The 18,519-nt window shown below is 38.3% G+C and overlaps 1 protein-coding gene across 5 annotated transcripts in view; it reads right to left on the bottom strand.

The window, feature by feature from the left end:
* Window positions 1–18,519, bottom strand: part of LARGE1 (LARGE xylosyl- and glucuronyltransferase 1) — a 278,219-nt gene that overhangs the window by 190,357 nt on the left and 69,343 nt on the right. For all 5 annotated transcript variants that reach the window (XR_009741802.1, XM_061445076.1, XM_061445074.1 and 2 more), the window contains one exon: window positions 4,493–4,679. Coding sequence is in view for 4 of the 5 variants with exons in the window: in XM_061445076.1 (XP_061301060.1) it covers window positions 4,493–4,598 (106 nt within the window). In the remaining variant the exon portion in view is untranslated. The remainder of the gene's footprint in view (window positions 1–4,492; window positions 4,680–18,519) is intronic.

Genomic DNA, 18,519 nt, shown 5'->3' with positions numbered 1-18,519 from the left:
TCTATAAAGCTGAACTCCCAGAATCGGTTTCCTGATTCAAGTATTCACAAATATGATTTCGAAATCTGCTTCCCATGAATATTAAAACTGGATATTCATTGTTTCTGTAGACATTTTTCCCAATTAACATATTCACTAGAATATTTATGGAAAGCATACACAAAAAGAGTGTGAACAGCATCAAAGTGAAGCCATTTAAATACTAAGATGAATATTTGCAGCCTTCCTTCATTTTACTTTATTGTATTTTATGAGGTGTTTGCCCAACTCGGGCTTCAATCATGTCTCTACAGATTAGTTGGAATAAAATAAAAAGTAGTCAGAAAATTAGAGTTGCCCAACACTGGAGTGAAAAAAACAACAACTGAGGAAAGCAAGTCCCAGGAAAGAAGGCAGGTTGTGCTGTTAAAATGTTACCTTGACAGTTGACAAAACACAGAGTCAGCTTCCGGCTCCCTCACAGACCTCCCACATAGTGTCTCACACAACTTCTCAAGTCTTTATCTTAAGGTTACACTACTGACTCTTCCTTTCCTGTGAAATACATTCTACACAGAAACCCTCCACAGCCACTTTGGCGATTTCAACCTCAAATGGATCCACAGAACAGAAACTTACAACTAAAGTGTATTTTCATCCTTTCAAAACGAGGTGACTGAGGCCACATAGCCACAGTGGGCATTTTTTTGAGGAAGCAGTAATCTAGAGAGCATGCGTCAAATTACAGTTCCAAGTCTTCATTTTACATGACTTTTATGGTAAAGGGGATAGGAAACTGCTGCATATAGCTTGGAAAATGATGCTATTTCTGGAGCTCTATGGGTTACCAAAACTGCTATATTCTTTCTAATGAAAATTCATCATATATTATTTGATTATTTCCTCTTTCCTGTTTCAAATGCACCCCACCCTTTCTACTCTATTACCTTCCCCTTTGAATGTGATTTAAGGATGTTGGAACAATTAGCTTTTTCATTCAAAGTAACTGATAACTGAGATTACACTGTCCTCATGCATTATTAAAAACAGCAACAGTAACCAGTTACATTCAAGGGCTATACAATATTCAACCTTAATAGACATATATTCATGATTAATGAAGCTTTTAGTAGCTGTCACTGTCACAGTTTGGGTAATGTCTCCTCCAATGAATATTCCAAGGAAAGAGTCTTACTGGTAGTGTCTGAGTGACAACTGTGCAGTATTAGGCTGCAATGTACATTCTGACCAGAGAAACAAAACCCAAAATGAAATAAAATTCTTCTTAAAGAGTTGCAAACTATTTAAAAAGCAGAACGTGGGATTTGACTACATTAGCCCATATTTTGTATTACACATTAACAAAGAGCTTATAGAGGCTTTCTAAATGTGATCCCACTGCCATGGCATGGCAAATTAATAACTTCTTAGATACAAACACATAGACAAGTAATGTAATCCCTAATTACATCAAGAACAAGTAATTCCAGGACAAAGCACTGCAGATACCAGTACCGAAGAGTGATATTTGGTTCTAGAACCCTGAAACACACAAACAAACAAAACCCTGCAAAATAATACAGAAAAAGAGCACAACATTCTTTCCCATTACAGCTCAGAGAGCTCAACGTTTTTAGCTTAGTGAAAAAAAGACTGAGAGGTGGTTCGGCTACATGTAAGTACCTTCAAATGGAAATACACCTACAAGTAAGTGGCAAGAGAATAAAGCCAGGCTCTTCACAGTGATACATGGTGCAGGGATGAGTGACATCAGACATAAATTGAAGCAAAAGAGGTTCAAACTAGATATATGGAGAAACCCTTCCACCTGAGGACAGTCAAGCAGTGGCACAAGTTGCCCAGGAACACAATGTAGTCTCTATGCTTGGAGGTTTTCAAGACGTGACTGGATAAAGGCTTAAGAAATCTTGCCTGACACCAAAGCCCACCCTGCCTTGAGCAGAAGTTTAACCAGAGAACTCCTGAGGCCCCTTCCACCCTGAATAATTGAGCCGATGAAGAAACTAGGCACTGACAATTTCTTTAACTTAGTGGATAAAAGTATAACAAGAACCATTTACTTTAATCTAAAACCAAACGAGCTGAAAAGAAAGCTTCTGGTGCTGCCTGTTATTAACCAAAGAAGCTAATGCCAGAAGACAGAGAGGACTTTCCACTCCTGCTGGTTTCAAATCAAGGCACGATGCTGCTGTGGGACATTTTTACTCAACCATACGCAGACAGCTTAAAACATAAGTAAATTGTGTGAACCACAGTGAAGTACAGCTCAAAAAGCTGATAAAGTGGCAAAAAAGGCCTTAACTTTCTGTCCGTAATACCTACAATTTAAGGAAAATCCTAGCTATCACTTGGTTAAATAAATATTTTAACTGATCATAGTTTTTAACCAACAATCATGCCCCATCCAAAAATTTAAAAAGAAAAACAACTGAAAACAAAAAAACAGATACAGAAAAATAACAGAAAGAGTTACTATTTGTATGTAATTTCCAGTCCTTTTTCAGTAGAAGGCTTCTTAATAGGTAATGGGCTTTGCTCCCTGGTTTGCATTTAAGATTAATTCACACTGAGAGTTTTAAGTCACTTCAAATAACATTTAGCAGTGAATTTCAAGATTTGTATTGAGCACACTGTAAAAACAAAGGATTCTACACACAGAGGAATTTAAAGCAGCATGCCATTATCAATTGTGGACACAATTAAAATAGTCATTACGACAAGGCAGCATAATATTCCTCTAAAAGCAAAAAGGTGAGGCCTGCATTTGCTCAGCTTTTAAAATCAAACACAATCAGTACTGTTCTGACTGCCAGATCATTAGTTTTCAAGTATGCAGCCAGCACCCTTTATATTTCCAATTTAACATGAATCCCTAAGTGTTTCATCCTAGAATAAGCTCATAGAGTTACTGCCCATTAAGGCAGAATTTTATGTAAGCAAATAAATTTGCATAAGCAAATATTTGTACCTGGCATGTAACTAATACAGAAATGTATGTAATACACACTAAAAATATTCACACGTTCTTCCTCGTAATTTAACTTGGAATCCAATTTTGTTTTGAAACAAAGCACAAATTCATCAGCCAAGGTTACATGAAAGAAGTTTGACATTTTAAACGATGCCTTTTTAAAATTATCAGACTGTGAACTAGCTTTTGAACAGTTTTTAAACAGCTGAAACACCTTTCCTTGTGCTGAGAGAATTACAAAGGCTGAACAGCTTTTTCCAGTCATGCCAAAACAACACACCTATTGCCAAACATAAAATGCTCCATCTCATTTAAAATCAAAAAATAAAAATACAAAACCCCCTCAAAACTACAAAGTAATAAGAAATCAGAGGTCCAGCAACTTCTAACCTCACCTAACTGAAGTATTACTACTGAACTCCTTTAAAGCCAGAAAAAGAGGTCATCAGACAGACAAAAGACAAAGTAGTGGTTATTTCAAGTCTGATTATAAAAAGCTGCAAGTCAATGTACCTAGAAGCTTGAGGATCTCCACCTGAAAAAAGGCCAAAGATACTCCAGCTATAGCAGCCCACTGCCACCCAGAGTGATATGGATTTGAACTGATTTTATAAGAGATTTTATACAGGTATTTGCTGATTTTCTGCGTTCAGCCTCCTAGCACAATAAACATAGAGGCAGTGGCTAGAACTAACAATTTTCACACAAAGGCAAGAAAAGAGTCTCATGTGTTTGCAGGTTTTGGCCACATATGCATTTATATAACCAAATCAGGAGCCTAGAGAACATTCATAGAATTCTTTGCTCCTACATTTACGCTTCATAGAGCAGCATCCCACCACTGTCTGACATTCCGAACTAGGTACCACCATGTGTTCCATGGTCCAGTGAGCTGCAGCACAATGGACCACATGACAAGAGAAAGCCTGCAGCTGAGTAACCATGACCTAGCACAGTCCATGATGCAAAGATCCATGCCAGACACACGTTTTCCTGGCTTGTCCTGTAGGCCCTCCAGCTAGGTACACTACCTGCTTTGCGTCCCAGAACTAGGCTCAGTCTCATCTATACATATAAGGTCTAACACACAGGTCCATAAAAACAGAGATGTGTAAAGAGTGCCCAGAATAAATATTTTAAACACTTTAAAATAATATTAAGGGCAGATCTGAAATGAGATGTTAATTTCAATTAAAAGTAAAATCTTACAGGGCATAGGATAGGTCAACTTTTAAAAATTAGAAAACTCTGAAAAGAAATGAGTAAGGTGGATTTGTTTGGGTTTCCTTCACTTTTTACAAGTCAAAAAATGAGAAAAAACATCAAATAACTGGGGCCAGCAATTACATCCTCCTCAGCAGTGAGAACATGGTAAGGAAGCCCCTTCATTGAAATCTGCACCTTGCGAGCTACCTCCTCTGAAAGTCAAACCAGATTTATTTCAATAAAATCAATGATCTGCATTTGTCTGATACATTCAACACCCCAGCCTTCCACCTCCAGCCCTTATTCTCCTCTTACCTTCAAAACTCCCAGTAAACAGATAAATCCACGTAATGGCAGGGACAAAAAGGACGGTCAAAGAGGCAGCCAGGAATTTCCGTCGCCCTCTGCAGATTCCCAGCATTCTCTCAGGAGTGCAGATTCCCAACCCAGTGCTGTTCCTATGTTGGAAGCAAATAGTCCACAGCCTCCCACATATTACTCCCTGCAAAGGAAAGGAAAACCAAAATATTTTAACAGCTTATCTCTATACAGAAATTTAGATACACCAATGATCCTGAAGAAATAAAAGGACAAGGCTAAAGACAGAGTTCAAACAACGGCAAAGCAATACCCATTTCAAAATTACCCAGGACTAAGTAATAATAAAGCAAGTTTTAGAATTCGGACTAAGACAGTAAGTCAATAAAACACATTGTATCAACCTAAATACACATTGAGCTAGTCTTACAACCAGACATCACCTTTATTTGTTTCTTTTCCAGCCTTTTACTCTACAGAAACTCTGGGTCCTTTGATGCTTATGTGTGCTGGTGCCCCTGGGCAGATAAGAGAAAGCCACCCTATTTCTTCACCTGCTCCCAAAGAGCAAAAATCACACCAGTGAATCAATGAGCTGGCTGCAGGTGGTCATGAACTCAAAAGAGTGAACTGAAGAATTAAAGGTACACTTTGGGTGCAGATGGATGTTATTAAAATGACTCACTTTGCTAATCAAAAAGCAATGCTGATGAACTGCTTTATAGAAGGGGAGAAGAGCAAAATGGGCAAGAAAGCTTCATTAGTCACAAAATGGGTATCAAGAACTTTAAATTGCATGCTGTGAGAAAAGAAGAGGATTCTGGAGAGTACCACTGTTTTTATGAGGAAAAAAAAAAAACTAATTCTGATCTTAATTTGTTTAAAACAATCATGCTGCATTTCAGAGAGGCCAAGATGGCAAAATAATCTGATGATTCTTATTCACAGAAAAACCAGTGCAGGCTTGCAAGGCACAAAAATAATGTTTCATATTAGGAGGAAAGGCTAGTGTTAGACCAGAGAGGGTAGGGGGAAAAGGGATGTATTAAGTCCATGCAAATCTAGTTCCAAGTTTTGTGTGAAAGAGCTTATGTTTTCTGATTTTAAGAAAAGAATTGATCTACCAGAATGTCAGGGAAAGAAACACAGACTCTGACAGTACAAGGTGTTTAATAACAGTGCCCTTTGTCTTATGCTTAAACTAGCAGTAGAGCTGAAATAGGCAATGAAAGCATATCTACACTGACAATGGCTACTGTGTACCTTGAAAATATGGCTGAGCTCTACAACTGTACATATACTTCAGTGAAAGTCATTCTGAAATCAAATTACAGCAAAAATGAGAATTTTAGACAAGAGAAATAGGCTCACATGAAGAACTCTGCTATTAGAGATACCTGGCTGCAATAATCAGGCAAACTTAGAGCTGTTCCTCATTCAATAGGGCTCACTTCACTACTCTACACTTTAAGAGCCATGATAGTACTCTGACCTTGGAACTAACAAAATGGACTGTAATTTGTCCAGAGCCAGCACAAAAAGCATTCCATTGTGTCAGCTTTTCAACACAATGAATGCCTCACCACAGACATTTTGCACAAAATATGTGGACAGACTTAATATTAACAACTGTGGTATTAGAGTCACTGTGTCAGACACAAACATTTGGTAGATAAATTGTGGAGAACTTTCATCTTTACTCGCTGTATCTGAATAATGATTAAATTTAATTTCTTTTCCTTACATCACACAGCTTCCTTTACATGCCTACTTGAAAAACACAGATAACTTTCCTTGCTTCTGTGTTCCACACTTGCTACACGTGTGTATATTGTAAAATGCACAGAATCACTTTAAGTAGGAAATTATTTTTTTTCTTCCTTTAAGATCACCACATGCACCACTGACATCAGTCTAGGCATGGACAAATAAATCTTTGAAAATATAAACTCACAAGTAGGGTCATTTTCGAATAGCCACATCTTGTAATTCAACATGCACGGGTTAGATACTGCTCCTATGGTAGCAAAGTAAGAGTCAACGCTAGATGTTTCTGAAATCATGCTGTTACAAGTACACTGATAGAAGTTTTAGGGGTAATGACAACCAGGCTCTGAAGCTTGGGGCTATGGTGCTAGAGGTGGATTCATCCTGGGGCTGCATTTGTAAAAATAATTCTATTTTTCCTATATATTTTTTTAAATATCCATGCAAGTTTCTGAACAGTCGACATGGAGGATGAAATCTAGCTTTTCCACCCCATGAGTGTGAAGTACCACAACAAATTAAGAAAGTGTAAGAAGCAACACTGAACTCCCAATTCAGCTATAAAGGAAAGTTAAGAAAGTGGCAAATTCAGTTGAATACAGATTTTCATCACTGAGACAAAACAGATAAATCATTCTCACATTCATGCACATGTTTTATCTAACTAGGAAGATATTTGGGAAAATCATAGGTAAGTCAGCTCGTGACGGATCACCCTAGGAAATGTGGATATACCTCTTTCAATGGTGCTTTAAAAGGGAGAAGAGACATAAACTATTTTAAATGAAGTTTATACTGTCTTCCCACCTCCCCAAAGTTGTAAATAGTTTCCCCTGAGTCTTAAATATTCATTTTCAGCATATAGTATCACCACACCTGCTGAGTAGTTTTTTTTCAAACTAGGTAATGCATCATGTGAATCAAGTGCAAACCTTACACGAACAACTATATAAAATGCCCATGAATGGTAATGAAGATGCTTGGCTTAAAAGAAAAGCTTTGGACTTCACGATTATCAGTTTTCCTTTTTAAAGATTTTTACCTAACACACCATTGTCAAATAAACTGAAAGAAGATACTGCAGTTCTTTGACTCGGTTTTCCTTTCACTTCAACAGGTGGCCAGATTGATACCCATCGTGAAAGGAAAGTGACTGATAACACTGCCTGGAGCACATATTTCTGTCATATGAACTTGCCTTTAGACTTCTACAGCATCCACTGCTCCTCAAGCCACAGTCCTACCTGACTCAGATGGCCACCTGCCTAAAAGGTCTTAGAAAGCAGCTTTGTACGTGACATTGCTAGCCATATTAGTCTTTCCAGTAATAACAAGCACTGTTAAGACAGTTCACTTCGTTTACACAAACCTATGCAGTGTTCCTCCTGACAGCTTCCAGCCTTAAAAACTGTGCTAACATAATGCCTGCACTCAGAAATTCATAGCATTAAATATGAAAGAAAAAAAAAAAATATGATGAGGAAGTAACTGGCCAATTTAAGCACAGGATCTAGGTGCAATACCCAGATCAAAATAGAGCCAGTGGCTTCTCTTTATTTGTTGCCCACATGAACATCTGCAACTTCAGCCACCATTACTGGGTTTATCTCAAAGTAAGGGAGATCAAAATTAGCCCCAGAATGAATGGTAATGGTTGTGAGAGTTTGGGGAAAGGGGGTTGTACTTTGAAACATGGTCTCAGCTACACTTCTCCAGATACAATAAGATTTTATGTCTGTGCCACAGATATAGGAAAGGTCTGTGAATTCAGTGCACTGCATGTGCTCCAAGAGCATCATATAATTGCATTTTAGAAATTAATCAGATTAAATAAGTAATATCCTCAAAAACAGCTGCATGTACATCACGCATGTATGCCTTGCTGTAAGTCAAATGTTCTACAGTTCCACAATAAACCCAGTTCAAGATTTATAAAACCTACTGCACATGTACAGATCACAATACAGCAACCTCAGGCCAGCTCATCCTTGACTACTTCTAACAGAGCTATAAAATGCTACTAACTTGGACAGTGCCTGTGTGAGGGGTCACAGTGGGAATTAACATAAATTGGGTTTCTCATTACTTACTCCTGACCTTCTTACCACATGGCAACAGCAAACAGAATTACTTTTGTTACCATCACATATGGTCAAATGCTTCTTCCCTTAACCACACTACCTTATCATAGTGGCTTTTTCATTTTAAATCAAAGACTATCTCCTCAGCTAAGTATGAAGTAGCTCTCAACCAGTAGGAGCAGGACATATATTAAAGCATGGAACACAACACTAATCACCTTGGTATTCAGTTTCTATTCATTTATTTTTTTAATTAGGGCATGACAGCTCGACGATGTCAGACATTCAGCAGGAGTTCAGTGGAACAATGGAAGTAATTATGAAAACAAAAATCAAATACAATTAACTAGATTTAACGGCTCCACTATAAAAAGCTTTTCCAACTGCTTCATACACTTCCTTGCATTTGTTACAGATAATCTTATCCCAGTAATCTTTCATTTGTTTTCAGAGCCACTGAGATGAATATATACAGTTAAAGCTGTTTATACACCAATCCTGTGCCTTGGCTTTGCTGTGTTTCTTGAATTAATGTTATCTAATTTTTCTCTGCTTTTCCACACTTGTAGTCACAGAGTCAATGAACAATTTCTACTGTAAAGCTTTTCCCTTGGCTCTGTGTCAATGTAGCATCCATCCCTTACAAGAGATTTTTCACAGGTTTTTCGCCAGACTCAAAATATAAATAACCTAAAGAAAAAAAGAGTATCTTAGCCAGTATTTTTCTGGTTTTCTTCAAAATTTTGATAATGTGGGGTTATAATGAGTTCACTGCTTGATAGTCAGCTTTTTATATTCCAGCTTTACAGTCTTCCAACTATGAAAGTTGGTTGTCATGTGACAGATTTTTTGTCATATTAGAGAAAAATTTGGTACCATAAAGGCAGGGTGTGGAATAAACACATTATGAAATAAAAGATGAAAAAAGTAAATGGTAAATCTTTGTTTAAATAACATAGCTCTTTTAATGTACTCCACTTCTCAAGTTCTTAGAACACAAATAGCATTTTGAAGGAAAATGTCATCTCCTCTCTTATCAACTTCCTCTCCCACATGGCAGAACGTGCTTCAGAAAGAAATATGAGGCTCACTGGGCGCCAAAATTCCAACTTTTCTTGGCATTGGAGATCTTCCCCCCAAATCAGACTTCTTAATCCCTGTAAGAACCCCTGTATCATGACTTTAAAGAAGGAATTGGGGTGAACTTGGACTCGGCACCCACCTCAGAAGTTCTGTAAATCCATTTTAAAGGAACAGATTACAGCCGTTTCCAGATCCTACCAAATTTACTCTTTCCCAACTAGTTACAAAAAAAACCAGTCCTATCTATAAGAGAGAAAATAGCCAGTAAGTTGACAGCCCAAATGAGTTCTTCCTTGGAACTGTGCTAGCAGCTCTGAGGGTACACAGGATTGACACCTTCTTTTATATTTTCACTCAGTATGTGCTGTGGTTCACAGAAAAGTCTGGTAATCAAAGTTTTTAGAAGGTTCCAGGTGTAAGCAACACCAGCACAGGAATGGGGGACGTGGTTTAGTGTGGACTTGGCATTGCTAGGTTAATGGTTGGACTCAATGATCTTCAAGCTCTTTTCCAACCTAAATGATTCTATGATTCTATGAATGGGGATCTAACCCGTAGTATCACAGTCACAGAAGGACAGAAGTTAATAAATAATTTGCTTTCACATTTTTCCGTTTTCATTCCCATCTATTCCTCTATATGTATGTACAGATATATATTTATAGATGCCTTTTTAATGACATTCCTTTATACTTTCAAGCCTAGACTGCTCAAAAATATGGAAAGCCTGAAACTTCAAAAATTATTTTCAAAGAATAACGCAATTTAAGATGAACAGGATACAGATATTTTCCTAACCCTCCTCTAAAATGTCACCAAGAATATGAGGGGAAAAAATAAATCTACTGGTTGAGAAGAGATAACAGCAACAAAACACAATCATGACAGAAAGATCAATCTTGTCTGTTACTCACATTCCATTTGCAACCCAAGAATGATACTTATTTTCAAAGCAGCTACTGACCTCATTTTTCAGTGAGTTCTCCAAACTCTGCTTTATTCTACCCGTTCACCTATAGGGGTATATAGCATCAGTACTTGCTGATTCCCCAGTTTATCTCAGGACTCAGCGCAGTTAAAAGAAAATAAAACAGAGCCTGATGCAGTTTGCGTATGACAGAAGTCCAACAACTCTATGCCAGGGCATCTTTTTCCTTCATAATAAAGTACTGAAGAGTCATGGGCTTGTCCATTTTATTAAGTCTCTTTCTTAGGTACTGTGTGCATGCAATCACATAGAAAACAAAATGGTCTTTAAATCAGAAGTGCTACTTGCAACATAAGTAACACCTCTTGAGAATTTTGATGCTAACATTTTGCTTCTCAGCCGAAGTTCTCGTATGCTCATTCAAAAGCAGTGTTTACCTTCATTAAAATCCTCTATGTACAAAGCGGCTTTAACAAGAAATTTTTTTAAAGATTCATAAGAAGGTTTTGCCCAGGAGAAAATAGTTACTGCTTGAAGTGTTTCTCCTTGACAAAAGAATTTATGAACCTATGTCCCTCTATGAAGCAAAGTCTTATCATATTAAAAAAAAAAAGAAAAGAAAAAGAAACCCTTTATTTTACTGCCTACATCTCACACTACAAGTTAGTTTTACATAGGGATTTGTAACATGCTTACAGCAGCTACTTGTCAGATGGAAACAGAAGTTAGCATCGTACTTGCAAATTGCTCTTTATGAAATACTTGTATTACATTAAAAAATAAAAAGAGAGAGAAATGGGCCCAGGTGGCTCTCTCCTCAATCGTGCAGTGAGGAGGAATGAGCTGAGGATGAGTGGATAGATCCTGTGGGTCAAAAATTGGTTGCTGTTGTGGTTTAAACCCAGCCGGTAAATAAGTACCATGCAGTCACTCGCTCACCCCCCTCCCCGCCCCGTGACAACAATGGCTTGTCGCTGTTGAGGTAAGAACAGTTTAATAACTAAAGCATAATATAATACTACTTATAATGATAAGGGAAAAAACAAGGGGAGAGCATATAATACTAAAAGGGGAAAGGAAAAAAGCAATAAACACAAGTGATGCACAGTACACCTGCTCACTACCAGCCAACCAATACCCAGCGTGACCCAAGCAGTGATCTGGCCCTTCTGGGTAACTCCCCCTCAGGTTTATATACTGGGCATGACACGCTGTGGTATGGAATACCCCTTTGGCTAATTTGGGTCAGGTGTCCTGTCTCTGCTTCCTCCTGGCTTCTTGTGCCCCTCCTCACTAGCGGAGCTTGAGAGACTGAAAAGTCCTTGATCAGGGTAAGCGCAACTGAGCAATAACTAAAACTTTGGTGTGTTATCGGCACTGCTCTCAGACTAAAGCCAAAACACAGCACTGTACCAGCTAGTAATAAAAAAATAATTAAGTCTATCCCAGCCAAAACCGGGACAGTTGCACAGCTGGCACTGTGAAGAAATACTTTGATTTTACAACCATGGGACCCTCTCTGAAAATGGAAGACTGCTAACAAGACACAGAATCCATCTGACCACATGGGGCAAAAGCGTCTTTTCCAATAGGGTGGGCACCAACGGGTGAGGAATTAAATTGTGAGTATTAAGGAGGGAAGTGAAAACCCACCAACAAGTAAGAAAGCAGTGGAATGGCTGGCAATCGAACGATGCTGAATGATGTGGACAAGAAATACATGTCTGTGGCTATCAGGTAATTGATACATTCAGGTTTTTTAGGAAGGACTAGCCAAGAAGACACGGAGAAGAAATAGCCTTGTATGTGAGAGCAGCAGAAATGCATGGAGCTCTCCTTGGCATCCTTCTCCTCTAACTCATCACTGGTGGGACACATCTAGAGTGCTATGTCCAGGTCTGGGCTTGCCAGTGCAAGGATACAGCCAGAGAGGCTGTAGAGCATTCACACTTGGAGACATTCAAAACCCAACTGGACATGGGCCTGAGCAGCTTGCTTTAGTTGATCTTGCTTTGAGCAGGGGGTTGAACCAGATGATCTCCAGAAATCTCTTCCAAACTCAATCACATAATTCCATAATTCTACAGTGTGGCACCCACTTATAAAACACATAGTGGCCATTCAATTTAAATCCTCAAAAATGCCAACTAACATCTACTTCACTATGCATGAATAATAATGCACGTGAACAATTATATACACAGGGAATCCCAGGTTAAAATTTTAGCTTTCATAAATCAATATGGCTTCCCTAAGGTAAATTCAGCCTGCATTAATTCACAAAGTCTCTCATAATTAAGGGACAAGAGAATTTTTTATATAAGCACCAAAGTTATCACCTCACCACTACCACTACATACCGCTTTAAAGATTACTAAACCCACAAATATTTCTAGCAAATTTATGTAAAAAATAAACAATGCAATGAAAATTCCAAGAACTGCTGGGAATTTTGTATTTGAATAATCAAGGAATCAGCAAATAGTAAAACAGCATAATATATACATGGCCATGATGCAAAGCAGAAGAGAATTTCTTCATTGTGATGATGTGCTACCTTACCAAGCACATTATACATTCTCAATACTTCTTTGCTACTACAGAACATTAAATAGCACCATGAGTTGTGAGCAACTTTTTTAGTAAGTTTCCTGCTGAAATCCTTCTGTCTCAAGGTTAAGAATTAATTTCTTCTTAAATATAATGCCATCCGGACAGGCTACAAGGACTATCCATTGCCCAGGCTTTCCCAGGGCTGAGTGGGTTCTACACAAGTTGATGAGAAAGGTGCTTCCCCCCATACTCCTTCTCACTTAAGCAAACCTTTTGCAAAGTAATTTGGTGTCATTCACTTTTTAAAGTAGGAAAGGCAGCAGCGGATTTAGGTTATTTCATATAGGACTATTCTTTTGTGTGACAAGAGAAAACTGTTCCTACACACCTGAACCTTCACTGTGGTATTTACTGCCACGCATCATCATGTAAGGGGAATGAGGGAGCAAATGTCTGAAAGAACACAACAGCCACAGCTGCAATTTGTACAGTCCCTGTCCGTGTTCAGGATTGTAAATGTCTACAGGGGCAAGCCTTTTAGGGAAACTGGGAAGAAGAACATCAAGGTTTTGGATCCCAACCAAGCACAGGAGTGAGCTAAACACTGACTTGCTTGTTTCTGTAAAGACTGGGGTACTACCTAAGGTATTCAAAAATGTCCACCTGCAGGAAAACTCTACAGCTAAGCAAGGAAATGTCTTTGGAAATCAGGGTTGGACAGCAGTTGAGAAAGGTTATTTGAAGTGCTGCTGTAGTCTGAAGTTCCTTTGTAAGGCTACATGTCATTTTAAGCACTGAAATACTCAGCAGTGGTGAGGCTGCACCTCAAATCCTTTGCTCAGTTCTGAGCCCCTCACTGAGGGTGCTGGAGGTGCTGGAGCAGGGAAAGAGAAGGGCAACAGAGCTGGTGCAGGGCTTGGAGCACAAGTGTGATGCAGAAGGGCTGAGGGACCTGAGGGTGTTTAGTCTGGAGAAGAGAATGCTCAGGGGGTACCTAGTCGCTCTCTAAAACTGCCTGACAGGAAGATGAAGCCAGGAGGAGGCTGGCCTGTGCTCCCAAGGAACAAGTGACTGGACAAGAGGAAATGACCTCAAGCTGCACCAGGGGAGGTTTAGATGGAGATTAGGAGCAATTCCTTCCCCAAAGGGTGCTCGGGCACTGAAACAAGCTGCTCAGGGCAATGCTGGAGCCACTGTCCCTGGAAGTGGCCACACAGCATGTAGATGAGGCCCTCAGTGCCATGGGTTAGTGGTGGCCTTCACAGTCTTGGGGAATGGTTGGACTTGATGATCTTAAAGGTCTTTTCTAACCTGGTTGATTCTGTGATTGGAGCACTGGAAAAGGGCTTGATAAACTGGATTTGTAAACACATTTCTAATGGCTTCTTATTTGGCAATACACAGATTAATGTGGGTATTCGACAAGAATGACATGCAAGTTTAATGCAATTACAAAAGGAGCATGAAAGGTGTTATTAAAGCTGAACAAAGCTGTAGAAAATAGCCTCAAGAGGAGACACTGGCAAAAGCACTTCCTAAAGAATTCAAGTTTTCCATGGGCAGAGTTAGCATTCCAATAGAATGACAAAATAGTTTAGATTGGAAGGGACCTCTGGAGGTCATCTAGTCCAACCCTCTGAACACAGCAGGTTGAACACTGTTCTTTGAAAGCAATCTGAGCTCTTTACTCTTCATTTTAAAACTATGATCTGAGAGGGGGTGGTCTGCCTACAAAGAAAGGGCAGTGGGCTAAGGGTTTTTATGCTCTCTCCTCAAATTGTAATGGTTTTCACTGAACATTTGACTGTTTCTTTGCATTAGAACTTCAGTCTTTGTAATCTCTTACTGATCTCATTATCATCATTATTGTTCTCTGAAGCTGCTTTAATTCTGCAATTAGATGAGGGTACAGAAATAATAAATATAAAATATTTAGCAAGTCCCTTGGAATGAAAATGAATATACTGAAAAGAGTACCTTATTCAAATGCACATAATTAAAACTTCCATTTTAAATTTGATTATAATTCATCATTTTCAGGGCAGAGGGGAGATTGCCAGATCTTTTCTAACAAAGCAAACGAGGAAAATGACGAGAGGGAGGATCAAAGAATATAGAGGACTGTGCAGTCATGGACACATCATATAACACATGTGCATGCTTTGGCTGATGTTTGAGATGAGGGGAGGCGAAGAGTGGAAGAACACCTCTTACTCTCTCTCCTAATTCTGCTTCTATCTCCTAGTATCTTTTAAGACAATTTGACTCTGTGTTGTCCTACCAATCATTAATATAAATCCAGAGAAGTAAAGCTAACTTCTAGTAACTCCAACAGTGAGTCTTCTGAGAGTAAGAAAAAGACTGGGTAGAAGTCTCAGAAGAATTAAGGTGAAGGAGTTACTCTCTAGTCTGAGACTGTTGTCAACAAGATGGAAGTACTTCAACAGTGAGACAATCAAGTAGGAATGACTGAAAGTCATACTATGAATACTCACACCTTAAAAGAATTCTGAAAGATATCTGAACTTCCTATACCGAAGACCTGTTTCTGTAACACTTCTGCATATTACATCTTAATAGTAGTTTAAAACCGAAAGATCTTTACACGAACACACATATATAACTTCAACTAACATCAAAGCCAAAATAACACATTTAAAATATATTTTAAAGAAAAGTTTAACCAATGAAGCTACAGTTAAAATACCCATATTGTTACCAATACTGTTCCATGATTTTGCTCCCTTCCTTGTTCCAGATCTGCTATAGCTCTCCACAGGTCTCTTGGCTCCTGGGCTTCTCAGGGTAAGCCAGCCAGGTCTTTCTGACACAAATTTGGGAAGTTTTGAAGAAGATTTACTACAGGCACTACTGTCTACAGACATCATGGATGATACTGCGCCCTGTGCACTACCAACAAACCCCCAGCACTGCCTGAGCAGGTTTGATGCCTTCACATGCTGCCATCATGGAATGCCTAAGGAAACATATACCACTTTGCACCATGTCATGACTTGGGTGGATGGTGGCAGTTTTTCTGAATTATATAAAGAAAAATAATAATGTATTAGGACCCAGGCAAAGCATGCTATGCAACACGAGTGCAGCCAGTTTGCTCTACAGGGCCATTCTCCACATTCTGTCCTGCAGATCAAGATATACGGTCTGGAGGCAATGCCTTTGGCATATAAATGTCATTGCTATAACGCTTATTTTGTTATCTACAGATGGCTTAGCCTGTTCTTGTACCATAAGCACTCTCTTTTATCATAACCATATGGGGCACAATGTTTAGAATCTACAAGGCCATGTAAACTGCAGGTACACAGCAGATACAATGATCATAAACTAAAACTTAGACCAGCACAAAGGCTGGGATCATGCAACTGACTGCAAAAACAATGTTTTACCAACAAGACAGAACTAGATGATCTTAAGGTCCTTTCCAACCCTACCTAGTCTATGATTCTATGTAATGCAACAGATAGCAATAACCACTATATATCACTGCATTTTATGTGAATTTTCTCAGTTGCTCATGGGGAACTGTCACTAAGACAGCATGAAAATGTAATGATTGTGAAAACAATTCTAGCACACTTCTAAAAATAAAACTTTTTAAAACTTTTTTTCGTTGCCAGGAGATACGAAAATATAGGACATAACAATGCAGCTATTTGAAGGGCAACAAAAGTAGTCCATAGTATTACCAAAAATGTACCACAGTATTATTAGCTATAGTGGTTGACACGAATTGGTTGATTTTGACAACAAATTACATAATACTGTTTTTCCAAGATTCACCCAGAGCTATAAGGATACATGTTGATAGGACAAGCTTTGTTTACTGCCAAGATTATATTAACTACTTTTCAATTGATGAAAGGAATTTAAAAGAAGGCTAAAAAGGCCTTGGGTGTCTGGTTTTTCTGGTGGGGGGTGGGGTTGCTTGCTGAGGATTGTAACTATAGATATATAAAATACTTGCAATGATTACATGTTATTGCACAGCTGAAAATCCTTTATTTCCAATACAACAATGAAACCGCATTAAGAACATTTGAAAATTTAGATAGCAGGCTCAAATGAAACAGTTTGAACTTCAATAATCATTGCAGTTCATAGTCCTAATGTTAACTTAGGATACACAAGTTAATAGAAAATTAGAGGGTTTTTTTCACCACTAATTGCTTGGGGAAAATATGTATTGCATATATTTTCAAGGCAACTTATAATTTGGTCTTGAAAGTTCTGAAGTTAATATTTCAATTACTTTTCCTTAGTGGACCAAAAAGTGTCAGATGTATAGAACCACAGAATCCTAAATGGTTTGGGTTGGAAGGGACCTTAAAGATCATCTAGTTCCAGCCCTCCTGCCATGGGCAGAGACACCTTCCACTAGACCAGGTTGCTCAAAGCCATACAAGGCTTATTTTGTCTGCCTTGTTTTATGGAAATGTCGAGGCATACCTTGTAGTGACTACACGTTTTATACCATGCTATTAAAATAATCTTACAATGTATTCCGCTTACTAGAAGGTGCTCTGGTACATCAGGTGAAGACAGCTCAGATGCATGTTTTGAATGTGTTAATAATGAAAAAGCTGGAGATGAGGGACAGACCTATGAAGTGATGCAAGGCTATTCATACCTCTTCTGTAATATGCTGAAAGTGTCTTGTACAGTCTTAAGAATAGTGTGATCTTACATCTGATGATATTGAGATATGATTTTGTAATTACAAGTTAAATTATAACCTAAGTGGTGGATTCTTTGACCATAACTCTATTTCTTATCTCTTAACCTAACCTAAAACATACCCCGTGAAAGAAGAAAAAAAAAAAAATGTGAAGAGTTTCAGTAATATGCATTAGCTCTAAAGTGCACAGCATTGACTTTGTATTTTGCTGGTGCCAAACAAAATCATCTTCATTGGATTCCATTTCTCTAAAATGAGATAATGTTTAAAAGAAAGTTCGTTTATTCCTGAAGGGTTTCAACTTGATAAAATGCTACATATGGATGTATATTTTTTGTATTTTGTCAAGTTTATGTACTGTTTCAGCATTGTGTAGGAAAATGGAGTAATATTTCACATTTGAAAACCTGTGAAATGTATTGGTTTCGAGCTCACACACAGTAGCTAGAAGAATACTTTTTAAACGGACTTGAACAGATTAAAGAAACCTGTTAATATTGGTTGTTACAGCTGCCTTTAAAATTATATTTCATCTCTGCAGGTAAGGGCTTTTACAAGGTGATTTTCAGAGAGAGAGACAGTGAAATATATTGAAAGGGACAGTACGTACCATTTTAAATGAGAAATTGAAACTTTAGATAATTGGACAGTAGGGCTGAAGACTATAAAAATGTATAGTTGAGTGAAAAGTATTCTGCAGAAAATAGTGTTCCTGTAAAATGCCCCTTAAACTACAATAATAAGTAAGTCTTTTCTGCCTAAGTGGCCATTTTAACAACAAGCATTAGCAGCCTGACAACCTGCTGTCACAGAACTGGTGAGAGAGGCCACACCAGCTAGAGAGGAGAAAGAAGGGGCTGCTCTTCTTCTCATTTTCTTAAATCATACCGTCAGATTGGAAAACTTTAAAAGT

Source organism: Pezoporus flaviventris, unplaced genomic scaffold, assembly GCF_033815535.1.
Source record: "Pezoporus flaviventris isolate CSIRO_AGI_PZ_B2104156 unplaced genomic scaffold, CSIRO_AGI_Pfla_v1 ptg000002l, whole genome shotgun sequence".
Lineage (NCBI taxonomy): Eukaryota > Metazoa > Chordata > Aves > Psittaciformes > Psittacidae > Pezoporus > Pezoporus flaviventris.
This window is presented reverse-complemented; position numbering and strand designations above follow the sequence as displayed.